Raw genomic sequence first — 16,135 nt, 5'->3', positions numbered from 1 at the left:
TAGTTCTTACTAGGACAAAACATCCCTTTAAATCAATAGGAAACAAAGCTCTAATAAAGAATGCTGAATCAGGCCCATTACCATCATACAAATTATGCAGTGAACACACAGCACTGTCTACAGTGGACCTTTCTGAGAAATAACCATAATATTAAACTCAGAGTATATTCCAGGAGTAGGCAAGTCTCCATAAACATTTTATTTGTCTTGAAAGGCGAACGCTTATTCATGGCATAACATTGAAAGACATGGTTCCTCCTCCTTAGCCCTCCCTAAACATCGTTAGATAGTTAGATGACCAATAATTCTTAACTGTGTCGGTAGAGTCAGTGAAAGGATTGGTTCTGCAGACATATGAGAATCCCAGTACTATATGTACACTGGCTGGAAGGAAACTGTATGGAGGATGGTGTGTGGAGAGGTGTGAGCTAGGGAGAAGAGCCTGAGATTTATTATTGAAATGATCTGAATGAGAAAAGAAAATCTGGGTCTCCCTAGATATTCGTAATTCTTCGTACTTGCAATGCATCAGATACCTTGAAGTAGTTACCCGTATGCCTGCTGATGTCAGTTTTGTGTTTGTATCTGTTTGTGTGCGCGTTTGCCTGAATGGAGTTTTCCCGGCAGCAGCGAGTGTTGGGTGTACGTGTGCATATGTATGAGTATGAATTAATTACATATTGAAAACATCTGCATTAGCGGCGTCTGCAGTCGCCGATGCTCCGGTCGGGATGTTCAGCTCCGTCACTTGGTGTTAGGACCACTCGGAAGACCTGCCTGTCGGACGCCTGATTCTAGTTCCCGGGGGGGCCGGAGCTCCCGGGGCCTGTACCATCTCTATCTGAAGGGGAGGAGAGACAGGAGAAGAAGGCATCCGAGCGAAGGGGTTCTGTTTCCTGCAGCTGGGTGGGGGGCAGTCAGGGTTGGAGCCGGGTTCCAAGATCACACTGCGAATTCCCAACTTCAGCACCGCCTCCCGCCCGGGGAGAGGCGCGCGCCTCCCTCCTCGGCCCGCGCCCCAGCTGATGGAGCCGGGGCCCTGGGTTCCTTCCCTCTTCTGTTTCCCAGCGAGGCGAGGGCAGGGCAGAAGGTTTGTGACAGCCGGAGGGGTAAGGTAAGGAGGAGCCGGCGGCGGCGAAGGAGGAGCCAGGGAGGGGCCTGGAGAGGCGGAGAGGAGGGAGGGCTTCCCCCCGCCTCGCCCGCCGCCCGGCTTCGCAGGCGCTGCTGGCGGCGGCGTTCCCAGCCCTCCGGCCGCGGCCGCCGCTGCTCGCGCTGCACCGCCTGGGAGAGGCTGCCCCGCGCCGCGCCGCGCTGAGGCCGTGCGTGCGCCCGCCCGCCCGCCGGGCTGCGTGCTCCGCTCCGCGCACACACAGTCGCTCCGTGTGAGCTGGCGGGCGACTGGAAACCCCTCCGACTCACGCTGCCCAGCGGCCGGGGGAGCGCTCGCCCGCAGCGGCGACCTCCGCACCGCCGTCCCCGGCGTGCTCCCTGCTCCTTCTGCCTCCTCCGCTCTTCTGGTTTTCCGCCTCGTCCCCTGGTGATTTTTTTTCCTTTTTTTTATCCCCGAGAGGGAGAGGGCGGGGTAGGTGTCCCCCCCTCTGCTCCCCCCTCCCTTTCCTTCTCGGTTTGAATTCCTCCCCCTGGCATTGGTTCGCAGAGCGAGAGGCAAGACCCGCGCGCAGGGAAGAGGAAGGCTGCGGCCGCCCCGCTGCTCCCAGCGCCGCCGGACTGGAGCGCGGAGCGGGTGAGGGGAGAAGAAGAGGAAGCAGGAGGGGCTTGGCTTTCGGTCGTGCCTGAGGACGGCCCATCTCCCTCCGAGAACCCCTCGGAGAGACGGACGGCGTCTCTCCGCAGCGAGCCTTTGGAGTACCGCGAGCCGGGAGGCGAAGGATGCCGGTGGCCCGGGGAGCCGGCTGCGGGGCAGCGCTTTCGCTCTGGCTGGTCGGCAGCATCCTCTGCAGAGCCTGGACGGCTCCCGCCACGTCCCGTAAGTAGCCCTCCCGCGAGCTCGCTCTGCGCTGGGGCAGTTTCAGTGCCGCATTGATGTTCCACCCCAGGGTTCCGACTCGGAGGTGCCTTCTTAGGTGTCGCAGCCTGATGTGTGCGTGTGGCTCCTCTGTCACGCACTTGCGGCCACTGCAGCAGGGGACACTCCAAACCCCGCGCTCCGGGTTGCGGGGAGAGGGTTTTTGAAGCTGGCGATGTTTCTAGAAAGTTGTTTCTGGTCGTGGAGATTGGTTGGCAACTGCTTGGTTGGAGTGATTCGTGTCGGGGACAGCGTCTTAGGAGTTATTCTTCCACTTTGGTGTGTTTGTGTAGAGGAAGTTCATTGCCTTTTGCTTAGGTAGGTCAGTGAATGAAAAGTGAAAACATGGCAAAAATAAGTTTCTTATTTTTATTTATGGTTTTAACTTAAATAAGCACGGCTATAGGAGTGAAAAAGGAGCGTCTTTTGGGCTCCTATGGACTTCTGTTCGCTCTCCCCCCCCCGCCCCAAGTTAATGACCTTTTAGTACTTGCTTATTAAAATGGAAGACAGTGAATCCAATATTGTAGCTGAAATTGCTTTAATTCTCTGGCAGCTAAGTGCAATGCAGTCTAGGACTTGGGACAGTCAGGGCAAAATAGCGTTAATGCAGTAATGAACAGATTTCTTAAAAGAGTTCTCAGAAAAAATGATGCTGTTCAATATGTTTATCTCTGTGTGTTTTGGCTAGTTTTTCTAGAAAAGATTGTTCATTTGTTCATGAGGTTAGAAAGAGTAGAAAGAAATGGAAGATTCCAGCCCATCGTCTGCATTGCTTTAGAAGTGCGTATTGTGCATCTAGAGAGGAAATGCATGAGCGCTCCTTTGGTTCAGAAAGGGTTAAATACTAGAAAGATAGCCTGTAGGAATCTTAGGGTAATATTCATAAGACATACTTGTTTCTGAGAATGGACGACTTGTTAAAGAATCATCATGGAGATTTTAGAGTTTGAAAATAAGCGTTTTCCATGCAGGAAAAAAAGTTTAGTGTTTTCCAGAATTCATACATGAAGTAGTACTATCTCTTGTCTATCAGATCCTGGGATTCATTAATGCATCTTTGTCCATATGTTAATAGTAATGCTCTTATTCCAGTGTGTAAATATTGATAAGAATAAACGTTGAAAAAGGACTTCATAAATTGTGCTAAAGGATCTACTAAATAATATTATCATATGATGAACCAGTATTACTGTTTTGACATATTCTCCGAAGTAGAGTATTTGGTTCTCTTTCCTTGCATTTAAAGATAGAGAAGCCACTAACTGGTAATCTAAGTTTGTAATGAACTTGAAATGAATTTTTATAGTTTTTTCCAAAGCAGATTAAACCTCAAAAACATGATGTGTTATTAATATTTAATGTCAGTTTTATAGATTTAAATATAAATTGTGCAGCTATTAATGCTCGGTATTAATATTTACATAAACATGTTACTAGATTCTGAGAAAACTATTCTGATGAAATTTCAGTTTCCATGTCAAGGTCTGGTTATATAGAACTAATTGCCACTTTTCTCAGAAAATAAACTCATTATACATTAAATTTACTATGTTCACGGATTGAAGGCCCTCACAGCCAGAGTTTTTCCTGATCTTTCTGTATACTTTAATTGTAATGAATCAATCTGAAAAATTCACCGTGTGTCAAGAATGGCTTACCTTCAGTCATTGGGTTAGTATATTTTAAGAATGGAAAGGTTGTTATTTCTGAAATATATTCTTAGTTCTTACAGCTTAGAATTTGGCAACAGGGAAGAGAGAAGAGCAGAGGCCATTACTTTTAAGATAGTTAATAGTTATGTTCGATTATTCAGATTATTTATTTAGCTCTTATTCCTCATTGTTGAAAACGTGTAATGGCTTAATTAATATGACTTTTTCTTTCATTTGAATCTAAATTGTGACCAAAACTCAAAGTTGCCCCCATCCTAGAAATGAATTAAATAATAAGACTGATATTGATTTTACTGATTAGAATGAGCTTCATGTACTCAGTACTTTAAATTTATACTTCTACCCTTAATGAAAAATTGTATTTATAGTATATGCAGCGCTGAAGAAGTTTGATAGTTAAATTCTTAATACTAAAAGCATCCAAAGGAGAGAAAAAATGGTAACCACACGAAAGTAAGATAATGAACATCTCAACCAGGAGAGGTCATCACAAGACAAAAAGTAGCCTAAAAATCTAAAAGTAATGTTTTTATTTGGTACCCATTTTTAAAATATGATGTCTATGCTAAGACTTTCGGTCCCCAAATAACTTAATATGATGGACATTTTTTGAAGATGCAGGTAATATTTTTAAACTTGATAACAATACCATTTCAGATATACATTGGTTTCTGGCTTATTTCTTCTTCTCTGTTATTGAACTATATATACATATGCTGTTCCTGTTAATACTATCTATTTTGTAACTAAACTAAAATAAACTTTAAAGAAGCTTATCTCTAGGATGAAGTAGAAGCGGAATTTAATTTCTTGGCAGATAGTGGAAATGAGCTGCTGCTGAGCCCATGGAATCATAGAGCCTCCCTTCTTGTAAATGTATACGTACAGGGCACATATGTAAAGTTTCAGTGGAATATTTTACTCTTAGGGAGTTGCATTTATTTGAACATATTTGAAAGACCCTGACAGTGCAGTTCTAAATGATGAGGAGCTTGAGCTAACATTTAGTGAATTTAATTTGTTCTCAAAGTTTACTAAATTTTGGCTTAAACAGTGCTTTCTGATAAAAATCACTTTACATTATTTTATATAGCCATTAAATTATCATTTCACTTACTGTCACATTTGAGAAGTGTGCTCCAATACTTTGTAACAAATATGTTTTTACATATATAAGTAAAAATGTGTATAAATATGTACATATACATACATATGGTAAAATCCTTTAAATATATATTATGTAATATATAGAGATATAATATTATTTAATATAGATATATATTTATTATATGTAAAATATGTGTATATTTATATATTTGCTAACAAGTCTTTCAAGGGGTTTAAGTTGCTTACAAGTTTATAGATAAGTCTTTTTGTGCAAGTATTTCAAGTAACTAAACCAACAATATCAAAACAATAGTATATTTTTCTATTTTCTCTCTCTTTTATTAATATACCACCCTTAAAATGGTATCTTTCAAATAGTTGAATTAAATGTAAAATATATAAGTAAATATAAAAGCAAATACTATTAGTTTATACTGAGCTTGTACACAGTAATGAGTTTGTTTTAATAAAATGAATTTAACTTAAAAAGTGCTTTAGGCTAGCAAAATTTATTGATTGATAAGAGGCAGTACATTATTTACTTAATGCAAACTAATAAAAAGTATTATTTACTCACTAGAGAGAAATATATAATCCTGATTTCATTGTAGGCACTGATATTCAGGAAACAGGGATCTTTGTCTAAGTTTTCTCCTATAACATCAATACATGGAAAAAGTAGGTAAAAAAATGAATCCACAAGTTCAAAATAGTTTTTATTAACTTTTATATAGGTATAAACATACAGCATATCATCTTTAGATAAATAACATCAAAGTTATTTGATGTGCATCATATATATTTAAAAATCACACTTCTAATATTTTTTTCTATTCTAATTGGCAGGACATTTCAAGGTCTGTAACTTCTTTGAGATTTTAAATCACTTCCCTTAATTATAAATTCTTCCAGAGAAAATCTTAATAAGTCTTTAAAAGTGAACTAGTAAGTCTTCTTGTTTGATGTGTCCTTTTCATGATTGAAACATAAAAAGAATTTGATGTACTTCCCCTTGGCTTGCTTCTCTTTTTTAAAGTAGATTTTATTTCTTGTAAATGTTGTACAGAATAGGGAGAGATTCTTATTTCAAATCCAGTGGGTGATTACCTTAAAAATATTAAACATATAGAGAACCAACTTCTGCATGTTGTCTCTCTGTAGTGATTGATATTAATGGGATAAAGAAATAAATGTGTAATTTCCAAGTTTTCCCATATCTAATCGATTTGAGAAGTGCTTTATTTTATCGTTCATCACTGTGTACCAAGTTAAACAACAGAGCACATAATAATTTAAGCCTCACAACTACAATGTTATGGAAATAAAGTGAGTGCTATAATTATATCTATACCTGAAATTGAATGTTATCAGTTTTCTAGAGAAATACACATTTTAAGATAAGTAGCTTGTAGAAAAATTAGATGTATTTCTATATTCATCCCATATTTGGCCATTGAAAGAGATTATGTGTTCATTTTTGCCATGTTACTATGTAAGAATAATGATGAAATGATCTTTATATAGGCTCTCACTTTTCAAATGAGAAACTTAAAAGAGACTACTTCTTAACAGGGTGCGCAGTTAAAACATTGCATCTTCTCCTCTCCCGGGATCTAGAGAACCTGTCTGTTGTCGTTCTGACCAAATAAAGATGCTGTTGGGATTTTGAGAAGCAACCTCTTTCTCCGTCTTAATGTTTCCTGTTATGTGGAGAAAACTGCACTTGTAACGTTCTTAGCCTCTATCTCTACCGTTCCAGTGAGTGGTATTCGGTTCGAATTCCATCCCAGGTTAGGTAGAGTGATCTACCTGTTAGGTGACTTTGGGAGAAGGACCTAGTTGAGCTCAGCCCTTCCTCCTTCTTCCCTCCAGGCTGCCTGCAGAAGGTATAGATTCTTCTAAAAGACATACAAGAGTAGGCTATGCCTCTGCAATAACTTCCCTGATAATATGAGAGCCTTATGATGTTCACCTCTTCCTACGGCTAGAAGGTCTGTTTAACTTCAGAATTAAGGTTGATGCATCCCATGGTTGCCACGCATTGAAGTACTTTTCCTCTGTATTAGCAATTATTATGTAAAGGGTGATATTTGCTCTCCATCTGTGGCTTCTTTTCTAATCGAGAACTCAGGGAGAGAAAAGAGTGCTGCTGTTTATCGTCCTCTATCAAACCCCCAAATATTAAAATTGCCAGTAATAAGCTCACTTAGTATTGAACTAAATGAACGTGGTTAAAAACCAGCAATGAAATAAGACTTGTTTTTTCCCCTTTGAGGTTGAGTTGGAGAATTTACTTAAACTATGACCATCAAGCCCTTCTATTCATTCATTCGTTCATTCATATCTGCATGGTCCTATTAGTGATATTTATTTTAGACATTTAAAAAAGCATTTCTTTATCTATGGTTAATAACATTACCATTATAAACACATCTTGGTTATGGACGTTAGTGGCTACACATTCAATTCCATGTTTTCCATTTAAGTATCAGGTGAATTTGACATGCCTTGAGTTGGTAGTTACTTGCTGTTCGTGTTCCTACTGCACAATTATGAAGGGTTGGGTCAATTATTCTAAAAAAAAAAAAGGAGGCGTTTGCATTTTGAAGACCAAGTTGATAATTTCCTTAATTGTAAATTTTGAAAAAGAGCTTGTTAAACTCTTACTTAGTTCATTTTTGGGGTAGACTATTCATAATAACAGCTTGAAGTAACTGATTTTTTTTTAAAATAGCATCCAGATTTTAAAACCTCCCCTGATAGTAGGAAATCTGGAAATAAAGATGTATTCGTTGGCTCTGAGTTTGCTTGCTGAAGAGATCACATTTTTGGTATACTGTAAAAGTGCTGAAAAATACCGGCAAGCTCCCGAGGGCCATAGTCTACATTATCCTTATGATTTACATTTGTTTGAAATGCTTTCATAAACATACATAGTGATATATTCTTTAATGTTTTCATATTTAGTAAGGAGGTAAAATTAGTTCCGGAGAATATTTTTTACCAGGAAAAATTATCCCCAAAGATATGTAAGGTTCTTCTTCCCTTTTCCAGTACTTTCACCCCTGCTTTGTTGCCGTGGGTTGGTGGTCTTAGTGATCAATGCGAATCATAGAAAATGGCGATAAAGGTTAACCTTCAAAGTCAGGCTTCCTGCTGCTGTCTTGTGTGGTGCATCTACGTTGGAATCAAGTTACATAAAGCTTAATTAAATTCAACAAGGATTTGCTTACTTCTATGCAGTTAGAGTCATGTTGAAAAAGGACATAAAAAGAGACATTTTGCCTTGACCCGTAATTTTCTACCAGCCACTATAACAATGTCAGCTAAGTCATTCAATTATATTGGACTGGCCCAAAAGTTCGTTCGGGTTTTTCTGTAAGATATAGTATTGTTTAAAAGGAATACATGGGCAAAGTAAATACCTACACTCTGAATTAACAAAACAGTTTATTATGTGGTGAAATACCATGCTTTGCCAAAGAATACATTTATCTGTAAGAATATTCTCTTAAAACGGAAGACGCTTATTATTACTTGTAAATCATGCAGACTGAAATGCTTATTGTGAACTAACATAAATTGTATATTGATTAAAATGCATCACTCTGTTAACTCATTTTACTAGGCATTCATCTCTTACTTTATGGGAAACAAGTTATTAAACAACCTTGTAAGTAAATATTTACCTTCATATACTCTATAGATACTTTTCAGATACTGGACAAAATATATGAACGGAAGAACTACATGAAAAAAAATCAGCCTAATTATGTAATGTGGCCAAGTTTTAGCATATTTTAGGGGTATCACTTGTTTAAAATTTGTTAATTACACATGAACAGTGACCTGTTCTTCATTAAATTACTTACTTGTTAATAAATTTAAGCTTGACATTTATAGAATGTATGTAGTTATTTGAAAAATTTTTGATTCAAACAAAAATAATGTCTGGAAAATCATATATGAATATCAGTTTTTTCAGGTGATTAAATGACTATGCTATTAGTTTAATGTTTTTAATGTCAACTGATCTAAGAAAACGTGATCCAGACTTTTTGTTTCTCCCTGCATGCCTGTAGTCACAATAACACATGAGTTTGATGCCACCATTAAGGCAAATGTTGCTAATCTATCATGGCATTTTTTTTCTCAGTGAGTCTAAATATGGCCACAGAATCAAATCCTTCTGGACACAGTCTACCAGACAACCACATATAATCTCAGGAGACTTGATCTATAAAATAAAACTTTATTTTTTACTTATGCCATGTATGATATCATCACCAGCGGTTTTTCAGCTGACTTTTGTTAGTGAGAAAATACACTCATTGTTAGTTAAATCACATGATTAATATTAAATGTTATCATGTGAAAAGAATATTTAGAAGAATTTATGTCTGCCTTACGGTAGAAGAGGTTTTTAATGGTAGTGATGAAATCTCCAAGAATACAGTTTCATCTTACCTCATGCACATCTGTAGTATATGTGAGGTTTACTCAGATATCTTGACAGTAGCAGGTAAGTTCCTCATGGCTAGTTTAAAGCAGATGCTAGTATTGTTTGCTATGCTTTTTGGCTGTCTGGAGTATGGAATTAAGAATAACCATTTTATTATGTCAGTTGACAAAGATAATACTGTGTCAAAAATATCAGTGTGTCATAATTGGGTATTTACATTGCTTCTACTATTAAGAATGCAAAAATAAGCAGCCTCTGTCAGATATTTACATACTGATGGGTTTATTTGTGTGGAATTGATGTCAAAGACTGGGGTGCTTGATCAAAAAGTACATATCTTTTCTTGGACTTCCCTGGTGGCGCAGTGGTTAAGAATCCGCTGGCCAGTGCAGGGGACATGGGTTCTATCCCTGGTTGGGGAAGATCCCACACGCCGCAGAGCAACTAAGCCCGTGCACCACAACTACTGAGCCTGCACTCTAGAGCCCATGAGCCACAACTTCTGAGCCCGCATGCCACAACTACTGAAGCCTGTGTGCCTAGAGCCCGTGCTCAGCAACAAGAGAAGCCACCGCAATGAGAAGCCCACGCACCACAACGAAGAGTAGCCCCCGCTCACTGCAACTAGAGAAAACCTGTGTGCAGCAACAAAGACCCAATGCAGCAAAAAAAAAAAAAAAAATTTAAAAAATGTATATCTTTTCTTTAATAAATATTTTCTAATTGAGTTCTAGAAATCTGTAATAACATTACATTTTCAGCACCAAACAATTAGTGCCCTTTTCCAGAACTTCAGGCATCAATAGACATTATTATGCTTTAAAATTGTTGCCAGTTGATATGAATACCCATATTTGTGGATTGCAGACTTCAGGTCAGGCACTACTCTTTAGATGTATTCACTCATTTAGTCCTTACAACAATGCTTCAGTTTGCAGGTAAGAAAACTGAGGCAGACAGAAAAATGAAGTACCTTGCCCAGGCTACCCATATGGTCTATCCCTACAGCCGGTGCTCTTAACCCTAGTGCCGCTGGATGAGTGAAATAGTACGTCATTGATTTCCAGTTCTCTAATACTGACGTTCAGCTTGCATCTAGGCAATATTTTAAGGGTTAATTACCTTCTTGTATAGAGTTATAGGGGAAAGAAACCTGTTGTCATAATGTTTGTATTTCAATGATAACATTAAATAATAATGCAGACAATGTTGTTTATGTTCTACTTCTTCATAATAAAGTGATTTTACAATGCAATTCTATCTTTTGGGTACTATTAGCATAATTATAATAATCATGTGGTGAAAATATTTACTTAAATCTATGGAAAATATTTGTTAAAATGCTTTGTCAGATAGTAATAAAAGCTGTTTTAAACTGGTTCTCAGGAAATTTTGCAGTCTGTATCCAGAACTGTAAATATTATTGCCATTACTAAAGGTTAAAAGATGATACCTGTGTAATCTATAACCATTGTTTTGAGTATCAATTTCACGTGATGTCTAAACCGTAAAACTTTTCTTGAGAGTCTTGTCAAGAGGAAAACTTCTTTTACTTTAATGGCAGTGGGAAAATATTTGTCTCAAAAATAGTTGTCAGTTCTAGTGCTTAAATATCCCTCGTATCTATTCCCTTCTCTCCATCCCCGTCACCACAGCTATGGTTAAGATTTTCAGCATTTCTCTCCGGCATTAATTTAGTAGCCTCCTAGTATGCCTCCTTGCTCTTAATGTTTCTCCTCTAGTTTATCATGGATATCTATGCCAGAAATACTTTTCTAAATCACAAATCTTGGCACCGTGCTCCACTTCTCTGGTTCTTGTCTGTCCCTTTAATGTAATCTCCCCCTAAGCCAACATTTGTACCCCATAACCTTGCCATACTGAAATCCTTGCAAATTCTCTAATACAACATGCTGTTTCTAATCACATTTGTCTTATGCCTTCTTAAATTCTGTTCCCTCCCAAAATGCCTTTTCCTATTATATTTATGCTGATTTAGAAAAATCTAATATATGGCCCGAACCTCGGAACTTTGGAGCAGATTGGAGGTACCATCACCTCCCTGTGGTGATTTGGTCTAATTGCAGGCAAGATATCAAGCTGATAATAAGCAGTTTCTCTGCTATTTGGACTTCAAGGGATAGAGCAATGAAAAATAATGCAAGTTACCTTCAATTATCTGATGTTAGAGTGAGAAATTACCCAAATTGCTGACACTAAAGGAAGGCAAGAAAAGTTATTTTTAAATGATAAAACACAGATACTTGTTTGTCATTGTTTATAGATGAATATTAATCTGCCATCTCAAGGGAAATAATGAAACCATGCTGTGAAAGCTCTACAACTTCTCCAACCCTTTTCCTACATGGCTCTATTTTGTAGCATTTTCTGTACTTCACTTAAGCCATATGGTTGGTCAGACTCATTAAAAGCCAAGCATGACTGCCCTTTTCAAAACACGTTTTTTCAAAGAAATACCTGTAATCTGCATGCAAATTGAAGACAGATGTCAACAAAATAATTACTGTGCCTAACAGGTACTTTAAATAGAGTGCTTAAATTGTCAAAAAATCTTGTAAATGATAGAGGTAGTTGCAGAGAAACTCGATAATTACACATATTTAGTGTATATTAATCTAGCATATTAGTTGATATTGTCAAAGTTGCTATAGAATGTCAGTGAATTTCATTTTGATTTTTAATATAACAAAAATATCCTTTGATGAATACAAAAAGTAGGCGCTTATATTCCATGTGTTTATATTTTGAATTAACTCTTTTCATCCCTACATTTGAAACTTTGTACATACTGCACCACATCCTTAAAAATATCCTCCAGCCTTGCCTTTTCAAAGTTGACCATCCAGCAAAATCTGTTTCAAAATTTATATCCTTTACAGTGATTCCCCAGCACTGCCTACTCATAATACAAGTTACTCCCATTTCTTTTTTTAAAAAATAAATTTATTTATTTATTTATTTTTGGCTGCGTTGGGTCTTCATTGCTGCGTGTGGGCTTTCTCTAGTTGTGGCGAGCGGGGGCTACTCTTTGCAGTGTTGTGCAGGCTTCTCATTGCGGTGGCTTCTCTTGTTGCAGAGCACAGGCTCTAGGCGCTGGGGCTTCAGTAGTTGTGGCTCATGGGCCCTAGAGCGCAGGCTCAGTAGTTGTGGCGCACGGGCTTAGTTGCTCCGCGGCATGTGGGATCTTCCTGGACCAGGGATTGAACCCGTGCCCCCTGAATTCCCAGGCTGATTCTTAACCACTGTGCCACCAGGGAAGTCCAAGTTACTCCCATTTCTCTTAGCCCACAGTTTGCACAGACACAGCCTACATTTTGTTCTTAGATTAATAGATTTAAGGGTGTGGTTGTATCAAAAGAACTAGATTTCAATAAACATCTTTTACCATATTAGGTAGTGTACTAGTTGCATTGAATTATCATATAAAATTAGTCTGTTACCTCCCTTTTAGAATACTCAAAGCAGAAGGATGCTCAAAAAATTTAAAGCTCACTGATTTCACATTTATACAGTTCTTACTTTTATCAAGTTATCCCATATACTAACACAAAATTCTACATTTTCATAAACTCCTGCCATTAGTTCTAGCTGGGCTTTAAGGTAATAAAAGCTTAATATCTACCCCATATTCTACTGCCATAAAGTATTTGAAGACAGATATCATAAAGTCTGATTAAATATAATTTTAATAGTCACTATTTTTGTAGATAGCTAATTAATATATCAATTAAAAGAAAATATATGATATATATTTATTTATATCCCCCAGATTACCTATAACATTTCTAGGTATATAAACATTGTTAAATAAATATAATGGAATTGAATTGATGGGTTAGTTCTGTGTATAAATTGTGCAAATAGCTAGGATGTAGCAACAAGTAAGGATTTCTTTTCTTAGTTGTATTCTTATAGCTAAAAGCATGGCAATCAGAAGTAATATAATTTTAACTTAATACTAGTTACAATAAAGTTCTCTGTAAGGAGTAATCCTCGTATTATAAAAATACTGCCTTGAAACTGGACTGTCTGTATGAATCAAAAAAAAAAAAAAAGAAACAGATAAGTATTTCAGAGGACTGTTGTTCAAAAGTAACAGGGCTTTTGACATTATTTTAAAGGCTGATTTACATCTATTTGCTCAAAGTGAAAGGCAACATAGTCTTGAATTTCAGTTTATTATCTGTTCTTTGCCCAAAGTATATTAGGAAAATATGACTGCAATTTGAGTAGTCTTCATATCATGGAAACACCATTCTGAGTAGCTTGATGAAATTTCGTGCCATCCTGCTCTGTCCTGCCCAGGACATGAATCATCCCTTTGTCCAGCATATCCTGATCCTTAATCACTTAGTAGCCAACCTGGTTATTGGATTGACTGTCCCGGTTTTCAATTCACTGTATTGACTGTGGCAGTGCTTGCATTCAAGCAGCCCTTATTTTACTTAATAATGGCCCTAAAGTGCAACAGTAGCAATGCTGGTAGTTCGGATATGCCAGAGATAAGCCATAAGTTTCAAAAGGTGAACGTTTTCAACTTACCGAGGAAAGAAAACATGCCGAGGTTGCTAAAACCTACAGTAATAATGAGTCTTCTATCCATGAAATTGTGAAGAAGGAAAAAGAAATTCATTCTAATTTTCATGTTGCACCTCAAATTGCAAAAGTTATGGACCCTTTATTACAGTATATTGTTATAACTGTTTTATTATTAGTTACTGTTAATCTCTTACCATGACTGATTTATAAATTAAACCTTAGGTATATATGTATATATAGGAAAAATACATAGTATATATAGGGTTTGGTACTATCCATGGTTTTAGGCATCCACTGGGGGTCTTAGAACGTATACCCTGTGGATAAGGGGGGGGACTACTGTATCCAATAAGGGGTTGATATTCAAAATATATAAAGAACTTATACAACTCAATAGCAAAAAAACCAAACCGTCTGATTAAAAATGGACAAAAGATCTGAATAAATACTTTCCTGAAGAAGACAAACAGCCAACAAGTACATGAAAAGATGCTCAGCGACACTAATCATCAGGGAAATGCAAATCAAAAGGGCAATGAGATATCACCTCACACCTGTTAGGATGGCTCTTATCAAAAGGACAAGAGCTAACAAGTGTTGGTGAGGATGCGAAGAAAAGGGAACTTTTGTTCACTGTTGGTAGGAGTGTAAATCTGTGCAGTTACTATGGAAAACCATATGGATGTTCCTCAAAAAATTAAAAATTGAATTACCATATGATTTAGCAATTCCACTTCTGGGTATTTACCTGAAGAAAATGAAAAGACCTAATTTGAAAAGATATATGCACTGCAGTATTATTTACAATAGCCAAGATATGGAATCAACTTAAGTGTCCATTGAATGGTGAATGGATAAAGAAGATGTGATATATATATATATATATATATATATATATATATATATATCAAAGATATATTGGAATATTATTTAGCCATAAAAAGATTGAAATCTTGCCATTTGTGACACATGGGTGGACCTAAAGGACATAATGCTAAGTGAGATAAGTCAGAGAAAGAGAAACACCGTATGATCTCACTTATATGTGAAACCTAAAAAACAATATATTAATAAATCAAGTGCATAGTTACAGAGAATTGGTGGTGGCCAGAGGTGGGGAGTTGAGGACAAAGGCAAAATGGGTGAAGGGGGTCAAAAGGTACAAACTTCCAGTTATAGAATACATAAGTCCTGGGGATGTGATGTGCAGCGTGGTGACCCTAGTTAATAACACTGTGTCGCATATTTGAAAGTTGCTAAGAGAGTAGCTCTTAAAAGTTCTCATCACAAGAAAACAAATTCTGTACCTGTGTGGTGATGGATGTTAACGAGATTTGGTGTGGTAAGAGTTTCATACTATATACAACTATCTCATCAGTATGTTGTACACCAGAAACGAATACGGTGTTATATGTGAGTTACATATAATTTTTTTTAAAAAAAGAGAAAATCTTACACTCTAGGAGTGAACTTCACTATCTGTCAATAACACATTTATATGGAATCCCCCCCCAAAAAAATGGTTCTGAAGAACCTAGGGGCAGGGCAGGAATAAAGACGCAGACGTAGAGAATGGACTTGAGGACACGGGGAGGGGGAAGGGTAAGCTGGGATGAAGTGAGAGAGTGGCATGGACATATATACACTACCAAATGTAAAATGGATAGCTAGTGGGAAGCAGCCGCATAGCACAGGGAGATCAGCTCGGTGCTTTGTGACCACCTAGAGGGGTGGGATAGGGAGGGTGGGAGGGAGACGCAAGAGGGAGGAGATATGGGGATATATGTATATGTAAAGCTGATTCACTTTGTTATACAGTAGAAACTAACACAACATTGTAAAGCAATTATACACCAATAAAGATGTTCAAGAAGAAAGTATATACATTACTACACATAGAATGCTCAGCATAGATTTGGATGTAGCGTGGGTGGGGATAAGGTTTTTCTTAATTGCCATTTTTAAAGTATATTCAGTCTTTAAATATTATGGAAAATTTTATCTGTTTCTGTTTTGCTGTTTTGTTTTTCTACAGTTGTCGTTAATTGATTATATGAACTAGACGTAGTTGGAATCTACCTTGATTTAATGTAACACGGCAGATTTGGCTAGGCAGACTTCACTGAAGCAAATAAAAATCAGAATACTATATGTGGGTGTTGTATGTATGTATGTATGTATGTATGTATGTGTTTATTTATTTATATATTTATGTATGTATTCACCGCCCGTGAGTTTCAATACTATGGGTCTTCTCTATGGCAGGGTTCCTAACTGTTTATTATCTATGGTAAGAGGCCTCTA

General features: G+C 37.6%; 1 protein-coding gene across 2 annotated transcripts in view; it reads left to right on the top strand.

The window, feature by feature from the left end:
* Window positions 1–898: 898 nt before the first annotated feature.
* The window catches only part of CNTNAP2 (contactin associated protein 2), a 2,064,798-nt gene continuing 2,049,561 nt past the window's right edge, over window positions 899–16,135 (top strand). Inside the window, exons 1-2 of one of the 2 annotated variants that reach the window (XM_036864011.1) lie at window positions 899–1,114; window positions 1,658–1,987. In XM_036864011.1, coding sequence (XP_036719906.1) covers window positions 1,891–1,987 — 97 coding nt within the window. In that variant the 5' untranslated portion in view covers window positions 899–1,114; window positions 1,658–1,890. Of the gene's footprint in view, window positions 1,115–1,307; window positions 1,538–1,657; window positions 1,988–16,135 lie in introns of those variants that run through there. The other variant, XM_036864010.1, reaches the window with a different exon arrangement.

Source organism: Balaenoptera musculus, chromosome 9 (assembly GCF_009873245.2).
Source record: "Balaenoptera musculus isolate JJ_BM4_2016_0621 chromosome 9, mBalMus1.pri.v3, whole genome shotgun sequence".
In the NCBI taxonomy this organism is placed as follows: Eukaryota; Metazoa; Chordata; class Mammalia; order Artiodactyla; family Balaenopteridae; genus Balaenoptera; species Balaenoptera musculus.
This window is presented reverse-complemented; position numbering and strand designations above follow the sequence as displayed.